The 19,957-nt window shown below is 53.0% G+C and overlaps 1 protein-coding gene across 4 annotated transcripts in view; it reads right to left on the reverse strand.

The window, feature by feature from the left end:
• Positions 1-19,957, reverse strand: part of ADAMTS14 (ADAM metallopeptidase with thrombospondin type 1 motif 14) — an 80,124-nt gene that overhangs the window by 29,627 nt on the left and 30,540 nt on the right. For 3 of the 4 annotated variants that reach the window (XM_087432065.1, XM_087432064.1, XM_087432066.1), the window contains 3 exons: positions 18,129-18,319; positions 2,369-2,452; positions 1,475-1,631 (listed from right to left, as the gene is read on the reverse strand). In XM_087432065.1, the coding sequence (XP_087288191.1) occupies positions 1,475-1,631; positions 2,369-2,452; positions 18,129-18,319 (432 nt within the window). The remainder of the gene's footprint in view (positions 1-1,474; positions 1,632-2,368; positions 2,453-18,128; positions 18,320-19,957) is intronic. The other variant, XM_004427020.3, reaches the window with a different exon arrangement.

Genomic DNA, 19,957 nt, shown 5'->3' on the forward strand with positions numbered 1-19,957 from the left:
GCACGTCAGTGGGGAGGAGACATGCAAAGGTGCAGACACAGTCATGCAGGCCCTGGGGAGCCGTGGGCAGGGCAGTAGGGCTGGCGTGGCAGCAACAGCCAAGGCCAACATTTACTAGGCAGCTATTGTGCGCGAGGCCTATGTTCTAGGGGCCTGCTGTGTTCTAAGGGGTCGGCTTTCAAGACTGACCCTGGGGCCCAGGTATGGGCTGGGAGGGCAGACTGGGCTGGGGATACCTCCGAGCAGGGGTGATGGTAGCTCGCTCCCAGCTTGGGCTTCCTGCTGGGCCTGTCGCTGACCAGACAGCTAGTCCTGTCGTGAGAACTGCTGAAGTGCTCTTTCGTTTGAGAAGGTTTAGGGGGTATAACAAAAGGCTGTGGAGGAGAGGAGGTTTCTGGGGCTCTTCTGTCTTGGAGGTCTAAGATTTGCTCTACACAGGATGCAAGTGCACACACGGATGCATGTTTGTACGTGCCTATGCATGTGCACATGTGTCTGTAGGTGTGGTGTATGTCTGTGTGTGTATACATGTGTGTCTGCACACATGTTGCTGTGTGCATATGTTTGTGCATGTACATGTGTATCTATGCATATATATCCGTGTGTGTGTGTGCGTCTGCATGTGTGCATGCAAGCCCACGTTGGGGGATTTAGGGATTCAGCAAGGAGCCCTTTGTGTAGAGGCATGGCTGGCTGACTCACTTCCTGCATCAAACCAGAAAAAACTAGAAAGCCCTCAACTTGGAGCCTGGAGAGCTGGTCTGAGTTTCAGATCTGTCTCCTCTCTGCTGTGGGACATGGGCGAGCCTCTTCATCTCTCTGTGCCTCAGTTTCCCCACATGGAAGACTGGGAGTGACCAAAGCCTCATGTGTTTGGAAAGCGCTTACAGTCATACTCTGTCACAGACATTTCACGCATTCCTTGGCCCTCTAGCAGCCTTGGAATGGAGGGAGGCCAATATTTTATTTTCCTCATTCGACAGTTGGGAGAACCCAGGCAGATGAAGTGAGCATGGATCACTGGGCTCGAGAGGCATGGAGCTGGGCGCAGAGCACGGACTTCCTTTCCAAAGTCCACAGAGCCCTGCCCTGGCTGTCCCCCAGCCTGCAGTGAGGACCCATGGATTCGGTGTGGGCAGAAGCATCTTGAAGATCACTGAGGGGTCTCAAGTAGCCAGCCCCTGGGATGGTAAGCACAGTGCCTGGGGCCTGACCCCTCACAGCCACCTGCAGGCTCAACCCAGACAGCAGGGACCAAGGTGGGGACCCCTTCAATTCCCTTGGCCCCCAAGAAACCACTCCAAAGCTCGCTCACCTGTCTGGCCAGGTCCTGTCTCCAAAGTCCCGTGGATCATTTTGCTGACAGGGGACCTAGCCCCTCAAACCTCCCTGGGGTGGCCTGAGAGCAAGCCTAGCCCTGAGCCTCGGCCTCTGCCCTGCAGCGGCACACACTTGGCCTCTGCAAATACAGTACCTTGCATACCTGAGGGCCCAAAGTCCTGCCGGGTGAGGAAGATGACGTGGTCGTGGTGCTCTGCATGGCCGGGGTCCTTGCGCTGCTGAGAGTGTGCCCAGCGACACACCTGCTCCAGGCTGCGAGAGGGGTTCCCACGCTCGATCAGGCTCAGAGACTGCGAGGGCCGGAGAGCATCAACAGCGGAGCGGTCGGTCGGAGCCCCCAGACCTCAGCGGGCACCCGGCGCTCTCTTCCCACTGGCAGAGAACACCGAGGCCCACGGACTGTAGTGCTGGTCCCAGGGCCGCGGGCCGTCCCGACTCCAGCTGCTGCTGGCACACAGCCCTCCCACTTCAGGGAATGTTCACGTGCCACGCCCGGAGCTGGGACCCCTGTCTGCTGAGAACTCAACACACATGCTCTCTAATCCCTCAACTAACCTCGCAGGTGTCGTCCAGAGCACTTCCTCTACACTCACATTCATTGTCTTATTTAACCTTCACGATAGCCCCTAGAGGAAAGCTCCGTCGTTACCCCCATTTTGGGGAGAATAAGCAACTGGTCTAAGATTGCAGAGCCCAGGGCCCCAGGGCCCAACCCTAGCAGGACTGTCTCAGTCGCTGCCCCTCTCTAAGCCCCACTTTCCCCATCGATTCCTCAAGGAGCGGGGCCTCCAGCTATGAGGGTATAGGATTGTCCACTTATCAGACTGGAGGGAGCCCTTAAGGCCCCGCTTACCAACCCCAAATGCCTCCGCCACTGAGGCATCAACTCTGATGGTCTCAGGGCTCTGATTCCGGAAACAAAATGTTTCCTAGATGCTGCCCCTCTCCCTCACACCATAGCTGCTCCGAGGCACTGGCCCCACACCCCTTCTCCCTCCAAACCCCGCCTGCTGACAAGGCGGTTTACCTGCCGGTAGCCAACCATGATCAAGCGGACGAGGGCAATGTTTATGTGGGTCCCCAGGGACTCGTCATGGTAAATTTCATCCACCTGCAAGCAGAGAGGTGCGTGCAGTTTTAGGGGAAGCAAACGTTCATTAAGGGCTTACTGTGTGTCAGGTACGGGGCCAGGTACTGGAAGAGGTGAAGTGACCTGCCCAAGGACATGCAGCTAACGAGCCACAGAGCTGGAATTCAAATCCTGGCCTGCCTAACTCCACCCCTGAGCTCTCTCCATGAGGCCCAAGTGTGAGGGGGCCTGGTCTCAAACTCAGCAGCTCTGATTAACTTCCACCATTCCACATCTCTGAAGAGCCCTTACAGAAATGTCACCTGGCTCAGGTCACTCGCCCTCACAACCCTGCGTACCTTTCCAATTGCCACTGGAATCATCTGTCTGCCCTGTAGCGCCCGGGCAGTGCAGAGGCAGCAGCAGGTGCTCCTCCAGGGCAAATCCAGAGGAAAGTGCTCTAGGTCTCTGGAGCACGAGCATCAGCATCACCTGGGAGCTCGTTGGAAATGCAGAGTCTTGGCCCAGGAGGTGGGTCAGAGTCTGCATGTGAGCAAGATCCCTGGTGATTCTCAGGCACAGTCAAGTTTGAGAGCACTGTAGTGGATAACTCCCTCTCCCACTGGCCCAGGGACCTGTGGGGCACTACCTTGCACAGTTCATCAAAGCATGCACTCCTATCCAGTCCCCCGCTCAGGAAGCCCCGGAACAGCGTCCATGACAGATGGACACATCATCTGCCTGTCCACCCCCAAGGACAGGGAGCTCACTGCTCCGGAGGATGCCCATCTCCTGAGTCGTCCCATTGGACAACTCCAGCTTCTTTGTTTTAAATAACTTTTTTTTTCTGAATATAAAACATTCACTCTAAAAACTTTGAAAAGTACAAAAAAAGTAAAAGAAGAAAATTAAATCGCCTATTAGCCAGATATATAATAACCACAGTTAACATGCTTCCTGCCATGTGTGCATGTGTGTGTGTGAACCATTTTACAAAACTGGAATCATACTGAATGTACTGTTTGCATTTTGCTTGTTTCATGAAACGTTACTCTGTGTATTTAAAAGCATCATCTCTAATGTCTCATGTGATGGGCCATCACTTACATAACTAATCCCCCGATTGGACATAATCCCTGAGAGAAACGATTTGTCCAAGAAATGACTTGCTCAGGGAGCCAGTGCTGGTACACAGCAACAGTGAAGCAATGCAGCTCCTGGGAGCCAGAGTTCTGGGTTCAAATCCCAGCTCTGCCCCTTATGAGCTGGGCGCCTTGGGGCAGACCAGGTAATCCCTTACAACCTCTCTTTCTGCTTCTTAGAATGGGGATCATAATGGCTGTCATGTAGATGTCTCCTGCCAACTCAACATCTGGGAGTGATGAGTGAGCCACACAGGCAGAGAGGCCCACAGGCACCATCAGTGATGGAGGCAGAAGTAGAACCCAGCCTCTGGCTCCAGCCCACACAGCCTCCCAGGAGCTGGGATGACGTTTCACGCATGGCCCTGTTCTCACCACTTTCGTCTCTCCATGCCCTTCAGCTCATGAGCAAAGTAACCACCTACAACCCACAAAGTGACAGCTATTCCCCAAATGGAGAGGAACAGTGAGGCCAGCCCTACATGTGAGAGTCCCACCGGGAGGCGAGAGCTGGGAGGGCAACCGGAGGCCTGCTCCTGTGCAGCCAAGGACAGAGCCAGGCTGTGGGCGCCGGGCTGCGGCAGGAGAAGCTGCATGCTACCGTGGAGCCCTAGCCCACTCTCCCAGCGCCCAGACCTGGCAGCTGCCCCAGCTCATGAGCACACAGACTTCAGAGCAGCCAGCATCAGGCTTCCACCAGGGTCTGCCTGGCACCCATGTCTGGACCCAACTGAGACCAAAGACCAGCGACCACTGTGGGAGTGCAGGCGCCCATAATACCCCACCACACGGAATGACAGGAGGTCCAACAGGCAGCCGCACTTCCTTCCACCTGCCCCCTCTCCCCAGCAGGAGCAAAGACATTTGGGGAGCAAAGTGCTCAAATGCATAAAAAGATGTCCTTCTCAACCCGACGCCCCTGACTTATCCTAGGAGAACTGAGGCATCAATCCCAGTGGGCTGACTGGGGTCCAATCAGCCACATAACACATTTTCTCCCCAACAAATTCCAACCTAAGGATTCTTTGCTCATCTGCTGAAATGATCACCCGTCTGCAATAGAATGACTCTTAAATAACTCCGACATCTTAGCCCCTCTAACACCAGAACATGGACTTCCTTCTACACAGGGGAGGGGTCGGTGTCTCAGACCTCCCTGATGCGCCCTGTAGGCATGTAGATCGAGGATGGGGTCACAGGCAAAGCACATTCTACACAGCCACACCTGTGCCCCACATATACACGTGTAAACCCAGGGGCCGCCCCGGGGCAGGGGAAGAGCGCAGTCAGTGGGAAACTTGGGTGGGACATCTCCAGGGCATCTGAGCATAGGGAGTGCCCAGGGCCACTGCTTTATGCCGTCTCTCTCCAAAGTGGACCCGGCAGACTGCCGCCAGAATCCTGCCATATTACTCATTTCTGTCCCCGCACTCAGCAAGCCAAACCCACCCATCAAGGCCTCCAGCGACCCCTGCTCCCATGGCTGCCATCTCCAGCCCAGGACACCAGGAGGTCCTCATGGTGGGACCGGGGAGGGGGCTGCTGCACTCTGAGCAGGAGACAGAATCAGAGCCCGAGTGTCCACACTGGCAGGGTTGAGTGGGGCCTCCTGATGCCACCTCCCACTCCCAGGTAACTGGCCTCAATGCAAACACTGAGCAAGCATAAAGGACACGCCATCCAGAGACACACTCAGCACTCTGAAATGATCTGGAGACCAAAGGCTTCCGGTGACCGGTGTACTGAGCTCTACAGTGCAGACTCCTCATACCACAGCCCAGGAGCTGAGGGAACAGAAGGTGGTATGTGTGTGGGCAGGAGGAGTCAGGGAGGTCTTGCTGGAGGACCAAGAATGATCCCTGGACTGAGAAGGTCGTGGACCCTTCGGAGGAGATGGGCAGATGCTTGGTGCAACGCCCCCAGCTCCCTGCCCAGAAGGAAGTACTACCCCTTCTTTTCTTTCTGATTAACACACTTTTAAGTTGAGAATAACTTTAGATTTACAGAAAAGCTGCAAGGATAGTAGAGGGGGTTTGCACGTGCACCGCACCGTTTCCCCCATTATTCACATCCGCCATCACTGTGGTACATTCTGTCACAACTAATGAACCAATACTGACATGTCATTATTAACTACAGCCCATATTTTATTCAGATTTCCCTAGTTTTCCGCTAATGTCCTCTTTTATGCTCTGGGATCCCATCCAGGACACCACATTACATTTAGTCATCATTTCTACTTAGGCTGCTCCAGACTGTTCCTCCTCCCTGACGTTTCTCAGACTTTCCTGGTTTTTGGTGACCTAAAAGGTTTCGAGGAATACTGGTTAGATATTTTGTAGACTGTCTTTCAATTTGGGTATGTCTGATGTTTTTCTCACGGTTAGACAGGGTTATGGGATTCGGGGAGGAGGACCACAGAGGTAAAGCACATCCCCACAACACCATGTCAAGGGCGCATGTTACCAACAGGGCTCATCACTGATGACACCAACCTTGATCACCTGTTGAGAGCGTCGGCCAGGTTCCTCCACCGTAAAGTGACTCTTTTCCCCTTTTTCCATGCCGTGCTCTTTAGATGAAAGTCACTATGCACAGCCCACACTTTAGGAGTGGGGCATTAAAATCCACTTCCTTGAGAGCAGAGTATCTACTTCAATTATTTGGAATTCTTCTGCACAGGAGATCTGTTCCTTCTCTTCCATTTATTTATTTATTCAATCACTTATTATCAGTATGGACTCATGGATATTTATTTTATACTCTGGGTTATAATTCAACGCTGCATTTTTAATCTTGTTGCTTAAGTTTTTGCTCCCAGCTTTGGCCGTTTGGGAGCACCTTCGCTTGGCTCCTGTGTCCCTTTAACATACTGATTGCTTTTCCTTCTGGGGTTTTTTTGGTTTTTTGAGTGCTACCTTACTTTCTGGAACTACAAGATGCTCATCTTGTACATTCCCTACCCCAGCCCTAGAGTCAGCCACCCTTCAAGGAGCTCTGAGGAGCACGGTGTATTATCCCTGTTCTCATGGTGAGAAAGGCAGGCCCAAAGTGGTGGAGGCGCGTGCCTACGGACAGCGACCACAGTCGGAGTTCAAGCCCCGCTCTGCTCGTGTGCCTTCCCTGGGCACTCTCTGCCTCTGAACCTGGTCAGAATGGGGGCAGCCCTGCTCGAAGGCAGGGGAATGGCCACAACGACCTCTCCTGCTCTTTCTCAGTCCCAGGCCCTGAGACCAGCCCTTCTGTCTCCCCAACCACGACCCTTCTAACAACAGGGCACATGGTGACTCTGCAGACCAGGCACTCCAACGCCCAGGTAGCTGAGACACACACTGCATGTTCTGAGCCTGAGATGCTCTTCTTTTTCCCCGTCTACCATCGCAGTAGGCCAGGGGGCAGTCATGCTGTGTTGTCACTGCCTGTACAAGCAAGAACCTCTTGTTATTCCTGGTGGCTTCACAAGACAACCGCAATCCCCCAACATTTCGGGCAATGAACTGTTTAGGGACCGAGGAAGGAATGTGGATCCTGGTTGTCTGAAAACGTCCATTGCCCCCTTCCGGTAAGATCAAGAAGGCACCTGCATCAAAGCTGCAGAAGGGGTGTCCGCAGCTTGGACAAAATCCCAGGGAGAAGAGGGGAGCCCTCCTGTAGCATCACCCATGCTCTTGATGGCACAGGGGAAAACACTGTGCAGAAAAGCACAGATTTTGACGGCTCTACGCTGCAAGTGACTTGGATGAGTGATGTTCTGAAGGTGAAGAAGTTATGGGAATACCTTAGTTCCTCATGTTGCCTTATCTATGTATGTACAGGAGTAACATACGGTAGAAATATAAGTCTAAATACAGCTAAAAGAGCTCTTCCAATAAGCACAAGTAAAAATGCTAAATGATAAGAAAACATCATATCAGAGTTTAATTGGTAGCATTTTTTCTCTTTCTTAAGTACATAAAATAATGGATCATCAGGGGTCTTAGACAATGAAATACGGTAAGGACGTGTTCACACATATGTGTGAACTCATCTGTGTGTGCACATCTGATTTGGCATGGTACACACAGGTGCATGCATCTATGCACACATATCTGTGTTACTCATATGTGTGTACATGTATATGCATGTGTATGAACACATGTACAGTGTATGTTCATGCATGCACACATGTGTGGATGTGTATCAGCAATATACTGCTGCCTGCAGCCTGGGATCCCTGCTCTCCCCAGGCCTCAGGGGCTGACCCATGCAGTAGCCAGAGCTGGGCCCTGGTTTCCCCGGGGTTAGGACACTGAGACCCCACCAGGATGCCACACTCACTCATATGCCACATTGGCAGGCCCTGCCTTTGACGTCACCAGTGAGATCCTAGAGGCTGAGGCTGCTCTCTGGGTGGTGGGAGGAGGGTGCTGAATCTCCTGATTCCTTGCTCAGTTGCCACAGGCTGAGCTGCTCCATCCCCTCCCTCAAGGTCATGATCATGGCCCAGTATTTCTTTTTTTTTTTTTTTAGATTTTATTTATTCATTTTTTTCCCCCCAAAGCCCCAGCAGATAGTTGTATGTCATAGGTTCACATCCTTCTAGTTGCTGTACGTGGGACTCGGCCTCACGCTGGACGGAGAAGTGGTGCCTTGGGGCGCGCCCGGGATCCGAACCCAGGCCGCCAGCATCAGAGCGCGCGCACTTAACCGCTAAGCCACAGAGCCGGCCCATGGCCCAGTATTTCAAAGGGCTGGTGTGGGCTACAGTCGGGCCCTTCACGCTGCCTCCTAACCAGGACACTTCTTCAAGGTGTGGCTGTCTCTGGGGCTCCCAGAGCCTGTCGGCTGGCCTGAGCAGTTCTCCTGGGACCCAGCCACTCGGCGCACCTCACGCCCAAGCTGTTTGTGCAGGGTGGTTCCAGACTGCACGGGGATGGACCTCCCAGTCCAACAAAGTCCCTTTCAGAGTCCCCTACAACACTCAGCATTTATCCCCAACGACCTATTTCCAAAATGCAGCAGCCTTTATGTCCCAGGCAGGCCTGCCTGTGTGAAGAGAGGCAGTGCGGAGGCCTGGAAAGACACGAGCTCTGCTGGGGGATCTCACCCCCGAGCCCGACTCGCAGCCTCTGAGTGTGGGGGCCTGAGGACGGAAGGCCAGGCAAACGTCAAGCATTTGGAACCGGGCCTGGTACATAGTACGTGCTCAATCAACGGCATCTGTTAATTAGTTTAAAACTTCTACTTCCCACTTTGGGAGCTGAGGAGCGGCCAGATAGATCATCCCAGAAACAGGATTTCAGGAGTCTGACCTCCAATCTGTCCAATATGTCGAGTGTGATGCTGGATACGAACGCACTTTGTGAACCGTAAAGCTGTCTTCACACATGAGGGTGCTCATTATTATTATGTCTCTCCTGCCAGGAGTCCCAGCTTGGTCCTTTTGTGTTGAGTGCTGCTCTCTGCCTGGTGGGCTTGCCTTCAAATGTAAACATCTGCATGTGGCAGCAGGGGTTCTCAGCCTGGCCACGAGGGGCACTTTGACGTTGATGATTCTCTGTTGTGGGGCATCCTGTGCATTGTAGGATGCTTAGCAGCATCTCTGGTCTCCTCCCACTATACACCAGTAGCACCCTACCCGCTCCAGCTGTGATAACCAAAAAATATCTCCAAACCTTCCCAATGTCCCCGGGGAGGGGGGTGAGGGATGACAAAATTGCCCCCCATTAAGAACCACTGCCTTAAAGTGAATCTTCACTTTTAGTTTTGGGGGTCTCACTTTAGGAGTGCCCTAAAAGCAGCGGAAAGTTTTTTGAGGAGAGACAAGAGAAGAGAAAGGACCAGAAAGAGAGGGAGGAGGAGGGTTTGTATCCTTGCAATGAACAGGAGGATGAGCTGCTTTGGAGGCTCACACAATCCCGAAAAGAAAAGGTCTGGCCAAGCAGCACCCTCTGTCCACATGAAAGCAGTTTCTGTGCTGTCCCGAACCAGTCTTGAGGATGAATATAAGGCCCCCCTCCCAGGCTGCAGCCGCCAAGGCCCTGGTCTGACAGTCACCCGCACCCAAACCTCCTGGGTCCAGAAGGGGAACTAAGCTTTTCCAAGCAGGCCATCTGAGGGACCTCAGTGCTCTGAAAGGGGCTCCGAGGCGGGTCAGAGCTGGCAGGACCCTTGCAGAGGCACCAGCCAGTGTCCCCCCAGCAACCATGCCCAACACCTTTGTAATGTCAGCCGGGCAGGGCAGGGTGAGGAGTGGTGTGGGCAGAGAGCCTACCACCCAGGTGAGTGGGCTGCCAAGAGGGGTCCGGCTGAAGACCAGCTGGGTGAGGACCAATGAAAGGGCCTCTTTGTCTCTTCTCACCCTCCCTCTGCTCTGGCTCTAGGCCCGAGCAGGATCCCACGTCCCCACATCCAAGGGCGTCCTCGCCCCAGAGATTCAGTGCATCACCCCCAGGCAAGGAGAGGGCCCCTGGCTGGCAGGCCCGGCCATAGCCAGGAGCCAAGGGCAAGAAACACACCCACGGTGAAGCTTCAGGATCCTGACTCTGCTAGGGAGACTCGTCTCAGGAGAGGTTCCTTCTGTAAAGGTGCAGCCTTCTTCCCACCTCCCAGGCCGGGAGCCTGGGGCCTTCCTTCTCCCTCCTCCCCAAGCTGCTTACCCCAAGTTCTGCTGCAGCAGCAGTGGGGGGAAAGTGCAGACTTTGAAATCAGACAGCTATGGGTTCGAATCTCAGCTCTGCCACTTATCACTGCAGATTCTGAGCGAGTCTCTTAGCTTCTCCGAGCCAAAGGAACGTGGCCTCATAAAGCGCAGTGAGGATTCCAGGAGCCCGTCTGTAAAGTGCTCAGCTCTGCGCCTGACATGTGGCAAGTACTGGAATGATACTGGGGTATCTGAGAGATTCCAGGTAGCTCGGAGGGTCCTGTTTCCTGGGTCTTCCCGCTGCCCCACCACAGCCTCGGCTGGCCTCTGGTGTCCATCCTCTCCTCCTCAAATCTGAATTATTATGGGACTGAGGCTTGTTTTTTGAAGCCAGACCAAGGCTTCTAGAACAGGAGGCTGTCTGTCGTACTAGGCATACACCAGGCACTCACTAAATGCTGAAAACTGCCCTGTGTGTTTCAAAGCCCTCAGATGGTTCTCTGGTCCTGAGATTTGAAGAAGCCTTAAGGAAAGTGACCAGGTACAGATGAGTAAACTGAGGCACAGAGAGGGACAAGTCCATCCAGGACCCACCAGCCTGTGAGGGAAGGGTGAGGAGGGAGGGAATCCCTGCCCACCATCTGGAGCTGCATGAATATTTATAGCACGTCCCCAAGTTAACAAAAAAGAACAAGGAAAGGCAGGATGCCCCTGACTCATTCTCCCAGCTACCCCTGGGAGCTGCAGTGACGAGGGCCTGATCAGATCATTTTGAGTGCTCCACTAACGGCTCTGCCCCCTCCTCCCTGGGTTAGCACAATGGGACCAACCAGATCTCCTCTCTCCGATCTCGCTAGGCCAGCCCCGGCCCCGGAAATCAGGATCAGAAATGGTCACAGGCAGGCAGGCACTCCGAGGGAAGAGCAAAGGGACACCTTTTTTACTGGCTTCATGAAACCCCTACGGGAATTAGCGCTTTCAAGCATCCTAGCCAAATAAAAGTTCCGACACAATAGACAGGATGAGCTGCTGGTCCCCTGGGAGGGAGAGCTGTCGGCCGCCCATCCGCTCACCTCCACGGGCCAGAACTCTGGCTGGCTATCCTCTGCACCCTGGGAAGTCAGAACCCCTCAGCGCCCAGCTTCCTTCTGTGGCAGTGGCAGGTTTGCAAGGCAACAGCTCCTCAGCGCAGCCCATCTCAGCCCCGTGAGCCTCTCTCCCCCAGAGGAGCAGGCCCCCATGGGAGGCTCTGCCTCAACGGCACCCCTCATGCATCCCCAGGCCCTTTCTGTTCACACATCCACAAGGGCAAGCCAGCCATGAGCAGAAGATCCAGCCTCAAACAGCCTTGTGGAACCTCTGAGAAGACATTTACTCTCCTCCTCACCTACTTTCTGGTAGGTTGTGAGGGGAAGGAAGGTGGAACCAAGACTATGGCACAGCAGGCCCCAAGGCAGCCCCTCATGGCACAGTCTTCGGTGAAGATGCTGAGGAGCTCCCTGGCCAAGGCTGAGTTATGGGTCAGAGGTCAAAAGAGCGGGAACAGGTCATCGGCTTACCTTCCTTCGACAGTAAAGTTCCAAGAACGTGGGGAGGGACATCAGGGACTGGGAGGAAACTGGGCACCACAATGTGAACCTCAAGAACTTAGCAGAACTTCCCACCCACTCCTCACCACCATCCACACGGTCTTGTACAGCTCCAGATCTGACGGATTTAACGAGACCCTTCTGAACTAATCACATCTCAGTCTGGACAAGCCTTTGGAGTACCCAGCTTCAAAAGTACACTCTGCTCTACGGAAAAAAATATCTCCTTGTATGATCCATCGAAAGACCTCTTCCAGTCTCCAAGGGAAGCCCCCAAATTCTGCTTGGGGAATAAGTTCCTGTCACCCCTCCCTATCCCCTTCCTAACTTCGCTGCCTTCAACCCTACACCTCGGAGGTGGGTTTCATCTTTTCCATGGCCCCAAAGAGCTGCCCTCCACCCCCCCAGGTCACTTGAGCTGGTCCTCTCAGAAGCTCTCTAGAGGGGCCCGGACTAGACCAGTTACTGGCTCTAGTGGGGGCCTTGCCAAGGGCACACAGTGGTCCACCCCAAGCTGGGACCTGAGGGACTGGCACAGGGTCGTGGACCCTCCAGGACACACACACACATGATCACTCATTTCCTCACTCCTGAGGTCCCACTCCTGGCCTGTGCAGGGATCCAGTCAGAACTGCAGAATTGGTATAAAGATTATTTTAAGCTGAAGACATTTGAGATTCAACAGATGCAGAAAGAAGCTTTCTCAGAAATTCCCTTATCTGATAAAGCAGCAATTTCTGGGAAGCGAGCTACCATAAATCCTCTCCCCAGGGAACTTTCATGGCCATAAAAAAAAGGCGGAAAGACCACTTGCACCTACATAAACAAATATCATCATAAATTTTCTTATTTCCCGTTTGATCTCCTAAAAAAGCCATTTGTCTTTCCTAAAGAAATCTATTTGTCCTTCTCATAAAGGCTTTCTCCCTCCTTTCTTTCTTTCCCCTATCAAACTAGGTATATAAGCCCCAAATTCTAACCACCTCTTTGAGTTATCCATCATTGAGCCTTTCCATGGATATGCACATTGAACACGTAAATAACCTCTGTTTTTTCTCTTGTTTATTTGTCTTTAGTTAGTTTAAATCACAGGTCCTCAGGAACAGAGCCTAAGAGGGTAGAGGAAAAGTTGTTTTTCTTCCCTGACACCTGGGTCACCAACCATGGATAGCACCACCTGGCATGAGGCTACAGAACTCTGTGCAGAGGCCATGGGAAGAAAGGAAGCTCTGAAGTCAACAGAGCAGAGCTCAGATCCCAGCCCCACGGCTGACCAGACGGGAGACCAGCAAGTTACAGACAGCTCTCTGCACCCCAGTTTCTGCGTAAGAACATCAGGATTATTGGGAGACTTGAGTAAATGAGGTCACGTTTATAAGGAGTCTGGCTCCCAGTGGTTGCTCAAAAACAATTCTGATTTCTACAGTGATGTCATTTGCAACTGTCTGTGGACACACAGCAGTGTACGTGCTCTGAGGGCAGGGACCACATTTTCCACTCCTTCTGAGCCCTCCTCTGTGGAAGTTATTCTTTTGTCTGTGTGCTTCACTGCCTGTTTTCCAGGAACAGATCCTGCTCCACCTCACCACACACGCAGCAGTGAGCTCCACCTGGGGGGCCTGAGCCAACCCTCCAGTCACAGCAATTAGTCCAGGAGGGCCACATGACCCAACCCAGGCCAATCCTCCCTAGGAGGGCAGGAAAGACCCTGTGCCTTTGGGTCCTAAGAGCAGGAAGTGTGGGAATCTGGGGTTGCCAGTGGCCCTGTTTCCCATCATGGGGAGAAAGCTTGACTCCTGTTGGTTTACATCTCACAGCACAGATAAGTAGTGGGGAGAGAGGGAAAGAGGGTCCTAATGGACCTGAGGCCCTAGTCCCTGTGGTCCCTGGAGCTGCCCTGTCCTGCAGCTTCCTTCCAATGGATCCCTTCTTTGGCTTAAGCTAGTGTGAGCTGGGTCTCTGTCATTGCAACCACAGAGCCCTGACTAACACCCACCCCCACCCTGCCCAATGCCTAGCAGCGAGGAGGGCCCGCTGAGGCAGCACAGCACCCGGCTCTGAACAAATGAATGAATGACAGCCGAGACTGGGGGTGAGGCCAGCTGGGGAGCGGGGCTCCAGGCAGTCTGCTCCACCCACCAGAACCTGCTCACCTGCTCACACTCAGTCCAACCAAGAGACATTTCAGGAGAAGCTGAGCAACGGAATCTCAGTGGAGACACCCAGACAGCAGAGTTTCTCTGCAAGACGCAAGAAGGAATGGAGCATATGGCTCAGGAAAGAGAGCTCTGTGGTCTTCCTCAGACTACCCACCCTCAACCACGCCCGACCGTAGGCCTTCTCTCCACACCCCACTCCCCAGCCAGAATCCAGACAGGGAGAGGCAGCGGCGAGGGCAGCTCTTGGGGAGTCGGGGGTCGGGGGGAGGTCCCACCACTTAGTTGCTTAGGAAGGTCACACAGCCAGAATCCAGGGTGTGTCCTGAGCAGGGCTGCCCCCCTCTAGGTCCAGGAGGGAGGATACAGCCGGTAAGTCAGATGTGCCACAGACTCCCTGTCATCCATGGAAAGCGCTCTCTACCTGGGACCCAGCCCAGGCCTCAAACTCAGAGAATAAAAACTTGTACTTCAATGGAAACTACCCATTGTCCACAGCAGGCCTTTCAGTGTTACCCGAATCTGATGCTACAGAAGCTCCTTTACAACCCAGAGCGAGAAAGATTACTGATAGCAATGCAAAACTCCTGCCTATAGACATGCAAATTCTGGTTTCCCTTCTACCCTGCGGAAAAAGCCAGTTTTGTCTCTACCTGCACGTTCATTTCAAAATTCCTGATCTATACATATTTCTGTTCTTTGGGCTCTCTTTTGAACAGGTTGTGACATCTGCCTGGTTCCCTCGTTGATTAGTGAGTAGGGCAAAATCTTTAAACACACACCCGTTTTCATTTCTGAACAAGTCATGATTTTACCTTTTTCTGAAAATTATCTTTTAGCAAACTGAAGGACTCTGGGGCTGTGAATAGGGCCTGGCTCACACTCCCGGGCTCTTCAGCCTCTGCTTTGGACCCAGGACCCAGTTCCCGGCTCGCAAGGGCTTCCTAAGGTCTCCCCCTTCCCCTTCCCCTCTCCATCTCCTCCTCCTGGTCTCCACCTGCTGGCTCCAGGGGCCAACCTAGCTCTCCCACTAATGGGATTAGTCCTCAGCTGTGTGGTCTTGGGTTGTCCAGTGATTTATAGAGTCTGGCTGGGTGGTCAAGTGCAAAGTGGTGTGTTCATATTCATAGTCATCCTCCCTTCCTCCCTCTCTCTTTCTCACACAGCCCCACATGGTAGCCTTTGCTCTGAGTTCCAAACCACAGACTACTTAAGGGATAGAAGAATTAGTATCCAAACAAAGAGGTGGCAAGGGGCAGACTTTCTGGCAGCCCCTTCCCTCCCTGGAGCTCCTGTAACTGGAGCTGACTTCTGCCCCTGCTCTTTTCTTAAGGCTGGATCTGCCGCCTTCCCCTTTTCCCACCTCAGCAGATACTGGCTCCCTGCTCCTCCCACAGACACCATCACTTCCATATTTATGGATCACCTACCAGGTGTCGGGCACTGTGCTGCGTGCTGTTGGGGTTCAAAAAAAGTAGAAGACAAAGTCCTCACCCTCGAGGACCTCACCTTCAGAGACTTAGACAAAGAAGCTCTTATCTGCACATACAAAGACAAACAATATGGCTATAAGAAGGACAGGACACAATACTTGACTACTCACTATGTGCCAGGCGTGCGCTAAATACTTTACACATATTTAACCTTCACAACAAACCCAAGAACAGATACTATTATGAAAATACGGAGGCTCTCAGGGGTTAAATATTGTAGCAAACACAACTGGGGTGTCTATCCAGCTCAGAACAATTTCTCCAGTGGCCATGTCTGTGTCCAGTCCCTCTCCTCCTTTACAAAAAATCTATCTCCTTCTCCATCACACAGTGATTGGTCCAAATGGTGGTCATGTGACCCAAAGTTAGACCAGTCAGAGTCCTGTTCCAGGAATTTTTGCCTGGGAACTGCAGGGGAATCTTCTTTTGCCTCTGGCCATGGAGCTATGGCGATAGGAGCCAGCTCCATGGTGCTAATGGCCAAGAATCTGTCCTGTAGAGAAGGTGGTCAGAGAGAATTAAGATGTCATAGAGAAAGAGAGGAACCTAAAAACAGAGTCCATGTAAGCCTCTAGTACCAATCACATTTACAACAAGATCCATCCTGTCCCTACCACAAGTTGGTTCATAAGCCAATAAGTTATCCTGTTTTTCTTAACCTAATTTGAGTTGGTTTTCCATCATTTGCAACCTACAGAGTCCTAAGCAATGCAAGTCCCTTGCTCAAGGTCACACAACTAATAAGGGCTGGCTACATGCCCTCTTAGCAGCCACCTCAGCTACTGTGTGGCCGCGATTTTGGACCCCAGACAGCACACGCAGCATCGTGCTATTTCATTATCTTACAAATGTTTCCAGGGGGATTGGCATGACTGTGGGGTTGACATTTCTGCTCATCAACTGTTCGGTTCCCAGAAAAGTGTTACCACTCACCTCATGGAAGTCATATCGTTATCATCACCAACCACTTACTGAGAGCTATGCTATGTTTGTGAGGTACCAGGCTCTGCACTGTACGCCCCATTTAACCCTCCCCAAAACCGTGCACGGTAAGTATGGTTAATGCTGTTTCAAAAGTGGAGAAAGGGACACTCGAGAAGGTCAGTAACTTGCCCCCAAGGTCAAAAGACAGGAAGGGGCAGAGCCAGACTGTGTGATTTCGAAGCCCGCGCTCCTAGCCAGGAAGTGCAGTATTGTGATCGGCTGCAGGTCCATCATAGCCTTCAAGAACCATCCATGTTACACTGAGTGCAACGTGATTCTATCCCAGCCCTGCCCACCTGCAGTCATCTTCTGGTCTTCAGGAGAATGCAGCTAGCCAGTTTCCTTACAGGTCAGGGGACCCTAATCCTAAGGCCAGTGGAGGCCCATGCAGGGGCGGGAACCTTGGCCTTCTAAAGAGGCCCCACTTGAATTCTTCGGGACCCACCATGTGTATATACCTTCCTTCTCAGCTCTTGTGTTCCGGAACAACGTTTATGATGAGCCGCCAAGCTAGGTCACCCGCAGGGACTCAGTGGTGAGGGCCCTGCCCTGTCATCTCCTGCTGACATGGCATTTGCCCATCCACTCCACTGCTTGCCTCCTCCTACTGGACTCCTCAGCGCCCCGGCATGCTGAGCTGGGCCTGGCCCCAACATGCCACTCCTCTACCCAGCTTCCTAGGCGAGGTCCTGGGGTTCTTCCCATCCTCCCCAGCATCTGGGGGCCTGCACGATTGCCACCGCAGGTCCCACTTGCAGCTAGACTTGTCCCCATCCTCCTGGAGCCACAGCTGCAGGCCCCTCTGACAAAGGCCTCTTGCCAGAAGAGCAACAGTGCAGGGCACACCGCCAACACTTTCCCCTCCTTCCTTTCTGGCCTCCCTCATCTCTGTCTCCTTAGCTCAGAGTGCCCACTTGTAGCCCACAGGCCAAATGTGTGTAGATATGTTTTGTTCAGCATTCACAGTGGTTTTTTATTTCAACATTTAAAAATTGGGAGTTTCACTTAGACACCTGGATTTAAATCTTCCATAATAAAAAGTTTTTTAAAAAAAACACTTAAAACATCAGCATTTCTGACTTTTGTAGAAGAACTGGCCTTTCTGTGAGAAGAGCCCTGCATCTCTGCATGAGAACCACCAGCAGTAGCTGGGTAGCAGCCACCCACTTGGGACAGGACATGGGCTCTCTGCTTCACCAGTCTCAAAGTTTGCCCATGACCCTCATTGTCCCTGCCTGTCTGGTCTCCTTGAACACACAAGGCGCACACTGGGCGCCTAGGATCACCCCTAGCAGACGGACAGCTCATTGGCCAGTCTCCCCAGCCTGGGATCAGACATTTTCTCCAGATGATGAGCCTCAGGGAAGTCCCTTCAACTCCAAGGCAAGCGAGGCCCCGGCCATGCCTGACCCAGGCTCTGACTGTGTCCAAGCCCAAAATCTACCATCCGCAGGCTCCAGCGTGCCAGGGGCCGGCGCTGATGGCCTGTGAGCACCTCAGCACAAGAACGTACAGCTGAGACCAGGCTGCCACCTGGGGTGGATATCAGGCCAGTTCAGGCCTGTTTCACCACAAAACCCGCTGTCCAGCTGGGCTAAGGAGCCAGCAGTGACTTCCTTGAGGCCACCCAGAAAACACCAGGCCCAACAGAAACCATCCATTCAGACCAATATCGGTGGCTCCCACCCAGCTTCCTGCCTAGGCCCCAGCCCCAGGACTCGGGGACACTCACAATGTTCATGAGGGTGAGGACGTAGTTCTGCACATGCTCCTTGCCGTGGAAGCGTACCACCGAGTCGTCCACTGCCAGCAGCACCTCAATGCTGTAGCTGCCCAGCTTGGCATGTCGCCGCTTCCGATCCCCGTCGCCCAGCTGGTCCCCCACCAGGCCCAGCAGGTTGGGAAGGTCGCCGACGCCAAAGGCTGGAACGAGGATGGGAAAAGATCGAGGTCAGACTCACGTGAGGGGCCGTCACCCTGATGCTGCCCACCAATAAGCCCCTACCCCTGTCGCGTGTGCCCCCCTTCCTGCCTCTGTAAGCGAATGCAGCAAGAGGGTTTGCTCCATACTGGATAATTTGTGGGCACAAACCCTTTTCCTGGCACAAGGGCATGGCTAAGTCTTTGAGGCAATAAGAGGAAAGTGATAACCGGCCTGGGTTCCAGTTCCCACTTGGTCCTGTCTCACTGTGTGTCCTAGCCCAAGCCCCTTCGCTTCTCTAGGCCTCCATCTCCCCTCCTGTGACATGGGGATAATAATCCTTGATCTCTTGCCCCGCAAGCTTGCTGTAAAAATCAAAGGTGGCAGTGGGTGGAAATGTAACCATGGGCCCTCTAGGACCAGTTCAACTGACCCCATCTTATCAACAGAGTAATTAAAAGTAGCTTTTCATAAACTGAGAAATGACCCCTTGTTTGGTTCAGGCCAGTTGAGACCACCAATCCCTCAACCTGGCCTGTGCAAATACCCAATAAATGACCCTTTTGACATCAAGGGGCTGAAAACTCCACCCTCAGATCATGGTGACACAGCCATTTTGTGAACATGTGTCCTATGAAGAGCCATGAAGCTCGACTATGCTTGTGCAGATCATCAATGACCTCACTTCTCCCACCTCCAGTCATCCATCTCCACACTTCAGACCGCCCTGCCCTTCATCCCATGAATTATGCCCCAAGCCCTGGATCGGGGAGACAGATCTGAGAGCATATGCCCCCGTCTCCTTGCAGATTGATTTCGCAAAATAAAGCTACATTTCTTGTCCCAAAAGCTGATGCCATGATAATTGGCTTTTTTTATGCAAATTGGGCAAAAGAACCCCAATTTTGTGTGGTAACAAATCTATGAGCACATTTGCAGAGATCCATGTTCTGCCTCTAAGCCTCTGTCGACACGGGTACTGCAGGAACTGAAATCCGAGGGCAGGGCAACAGAACCACGGGACTCAGTGCTACTGTTCCGTTTTATTTCCCTTTAGTTAGTGGCCCTATACTGCAAAAGGAAGGGAAGCACTAGACTGGAGGGTTGGAAACCTTTAAGTGTGTGGCCACTGGCCCATTGGAGAAACCAGAAGAGGGCGGCCAGCCCTCTGAGTGATGCATGGCCTGGCGAGCAGGGCGCAGCCGGTGTCCCCATCACTTGCCCTGAGGCCAGTGCCTCGCTCTGCAGGTCACACTGCACAAGAACCCAACAGTGAGTGCAGCTGCCCAGAGACAAATTCCTGGGAGGGAGGAGAGAAAAGCCCCAGGAGGGGAGGAGAAGGGGCAAGGGCTCTCCCCATGGAGTGGGGAGAAGAAATAACAGTCACTCCCAACAGGGGAGCAGGGCCCAAAGGTTCACACACTGCAAGTGAAATGTGAAACTTGACCCCTCACAGCTCCCCCTGCCAAGTCGAGGCTCAGAGCGGTTACCTGACTCATCCCAGGTCACACAGCAATATAAAGGCAAAAGCCCAGAATGTAAACCCGGGTCTCCCACTCTCCCATTACCACACCCTATCAGAGCCCACCCAGACTTCTCTCTCCACAAAAACAATGAGGGGAATTGGGGAGGGCCTGCTG

Source organism: Ceratotherium simum, chromosome 6, assembly GCF_057802395.1.
Source record: "Ceratotherium simum simum isolate JZ-2026a chromosome 6, ASM5780239v1, whole genome shotgun sequence".
Taxonomy (NCBI): Eukaryota; Metazoa; Chordata; class Mammalia; order Perissodactyla; family Rhinocerotidae; genus Ceratotherium; species Ceratotherium simum.